This window comes from Triticum urartu, chromosome 2A, assembly GCF_056163025.1.
Source record: "Triticum urartu cultivar PI428250 chromosome 2A, HENAU_Tu73, whole genome shotgun sequence".
Taxonomy (NCBI): domain Eukaryota; kingdom Viridiplantae; phylum Streptophyta; class Magnoliopsida; order Poales; family Poaceae; genus Triticum; species Triticum urartu.
The window spans coordinates 379936086-379938779 of NC_141874.1; the positions used below are offsets into that span (position 1 = coordinate 379936086).

The 2694-nt window shown below is 47.1% G+C and overlaps 1 protein-coding gene across 1 annotated transcript; it reads left to right on the forward strand.

The window, feature by feature from the left end:
- The first annotated feature begins 973 nt into the window (after positions 1-973).
- Positions 974-1990, forward strand: LOC147985184 (uncharacterized). Its single transcript, XM_087541455.1, has one exon. It carries the CDS (start codon positions 974-976, stop codon positions 1988-1990), a length of 1017 nt encoding a protein of 338 aa, XP_087397581.1.
- The last annotated feature ends 704 nt before the right edge of the window (positions 1991-2694 follow it).

Consider the following 2694-nt stretch of genomic DNA (forward strand, 5'->3'; position numbering starts at 1 on the left):
GTTCACATCCACCCGGAAGAACCCACAACTGCTCCGACCCACATTTCAACGACACTCGACATCAAATAGCTAGGAAGTGGCGCTCATCCAGTTCCTCAGTGAGAACTGGGACATCTTCGCATGGAAACTGTCAAAGATGGCAGGTGTACCCAGAGGACTGGCTGAGCACCATTTGCATGTTGACTCGAAGGCCAAACCTGTCAAAGAGCATCTTCGTCATTCCGCCATGGAGAAGGGGAAGGCGATTGGCGAGGAAGTGGCTCGGCTCCTGGCAGCTGAGTTCATACATGAGATATACCACTCTGAGTGGCTCACCAACGTCGTCATGGTCCCCAAGAAGGATAATTCACTCCGCATGTACATTGACTTCAAGCATATCAATCGGGCCTGCCCGAAAGATCATTTTCCGCTCCCTCACATCGATCAACTAGTCGAGTCGACTACGAGGTGTGAGAGTTTGTCTTTTCTTGATGCGTCTTTCGGATATCATCAGATCCGACTGTATGGGCCAGATGAAATAAAAACAGCCTTCATCACCCCGTCCGGGTGTTTTTGCTACGTCACCATGCCATTCAGTCTCAAAAATGCTGGCGCCACATTGATGCGCAAGATCCAGAAGTGCCTGCTCACTCAGATCATTCAGAATGTCGAGGCATATATGGATGATATTGTGATTAAGTCAGAAAAAGGTTCTGACCTACTAACTGACCTTGCTGAAACCTTTGCCAATTAGAGAAGGTATGGCATTAAGCTGAAACCGTGCAAGTGCACATTCAGAGTACCCGGAGGCAAGTTACTCGGTTTCCTCATTTCCAAATGAGGGATAGATGCCAATCCTGAGAAGATCGGTGCAATCCTCCGAATGAAATGCCCTGTTTGTGTGCCGGACGTTCAGAAGCTCATAGGTTGTCTTGCTGCATTGAGTCGGTTCATTTCACATCTTGGCGAAAAGGAATTGCCTCTTTACTGACTGATGGAAAATTCTAATAAGTTCGAGTGGACTCCCGAAGCTGAAGCAACGTTTGTGGAGCTCAAAGCCCTGCTTTCCACCCAGCCGGTGCTTGCTGCTTCGAACAGCAAAGATCCTCTAGTCTTATACATTGCAGCTATTGGTCAGTTTGTCAGCACATTGCTCACAGTGGAGCGAGAAGAAGAAGACAAGACCTACAAAGTTCATCGGCCAGTGTACTATATCTCTGAAGTCTTGACTCCGTCCAAGCAGAGGTATCCGCATTACCAGAAGCTTGTTTATGGAATTTACTTGACTGCGAAGAAAGTTGCACATTATTTCCAAGATCACTCGGTTTCATTCATAAGTGATGCTCCATTATCCGAGATCATGAACAATCGAGATGCACCTAGTCAAGTGGCTAAGTGGGCAATCGAACTTCTTCCTTTGGATATCAAGTTTGAAGTGAAGAAGGTGATCAAATCTCAAGCGCTCAAAGATTTCTTGGTTGAGTGGATCAAACAGCAACAGCCAACTCAAGTTCACTCGAAACACTGGACTATGTTCTTCGATGGGTCTAAAATGTTGAATGGTCCTGGTGCCGGAGTGGTCCTGGTGTCCCCAAGAGGTGATAATCTCAGTTATGTCCTCCAGATTCACTTCGATTCCTCAAATAACGAAGCTGAGTATGAAGCACTTCTCTACGGGTTGCTTATGGCTATCTCACTCGGTGTTCGTCGCCTAATGGTCTACGGTGACTCGGATTTGGTGGTCAATCAAGTGATTGAGGAGTGGGACGTCAGAAACCCTGCCATGACTGGATACTGCAATGCAGTGAGGAAGTTAGAGAAAAAGTTTGAGGGATTGGAGCTTCACCACATTCCTCAAATCAAGAACCAAGCAGCCGATGATCTGGCCAAAATAGGTTCCACCCGAAAGCCTATCCCCAGCAATGTGTTTCTTGAGCATCTCCATTCCCCTTTAGTGCAAGAGGACCCTTTCTCTGAGGAACCTCCACAAGCGATAAGTCCTACTGATTGAACTGAGATTGAGGTCCCAGGAGTCAGTGACTTGGTTATGGCGATCCTAGTAATCACCCCCGACTGGACAGTATCGTACATTGCATATCAGCTTAGGCAGGAACTTCCAGAAGAGGAAGTTGAAGAACGACAAATTGTCCGTATGTCCAAAGCTTTCACAGTGATAAATGACAGCTCTATAGAGAGTGTGTTACTAGCGTAGCTCAACGATGCATTTCTTCTGAGGAAGGTCGACTGATTTTGGATGAGATCCACTTAGGGACCTGCGGTCATCGTGCGTCCTCTCGGACAATTGTGGCTAAAGCATACCGAGCTGGGTTCTACTGGCCACGCATCAATGAAGCTGCCAAAGAGATTGTTCAGCATTGCGAAGGATGACAGTTCTATTCAAACTTATCCCATAAGACCGCATCTGCTTTGAACACACTTCCACTCGTTTGTCCATTTGCTGCCTGGGGTTTGGACATGGTTGGGCCTCTTAGGACTGGCAGAAGTGGCTTCACTCATATGCTCGTGGCAGTCGACAAGTTTACGAAGTGGATTGAGGCCAAGCCCATCAAGTAGTTAGATTCACGTACGACCATCAAGTTCGTGAAGGAATTTATCTTCCGGTATGGAGTTCCGCATAGCATCATCACATACAATGGTTCAAACTTTGATTCAGAAGAATTCGGAGAGTACTGCGCTTCTCAGGGCAATCGGGTG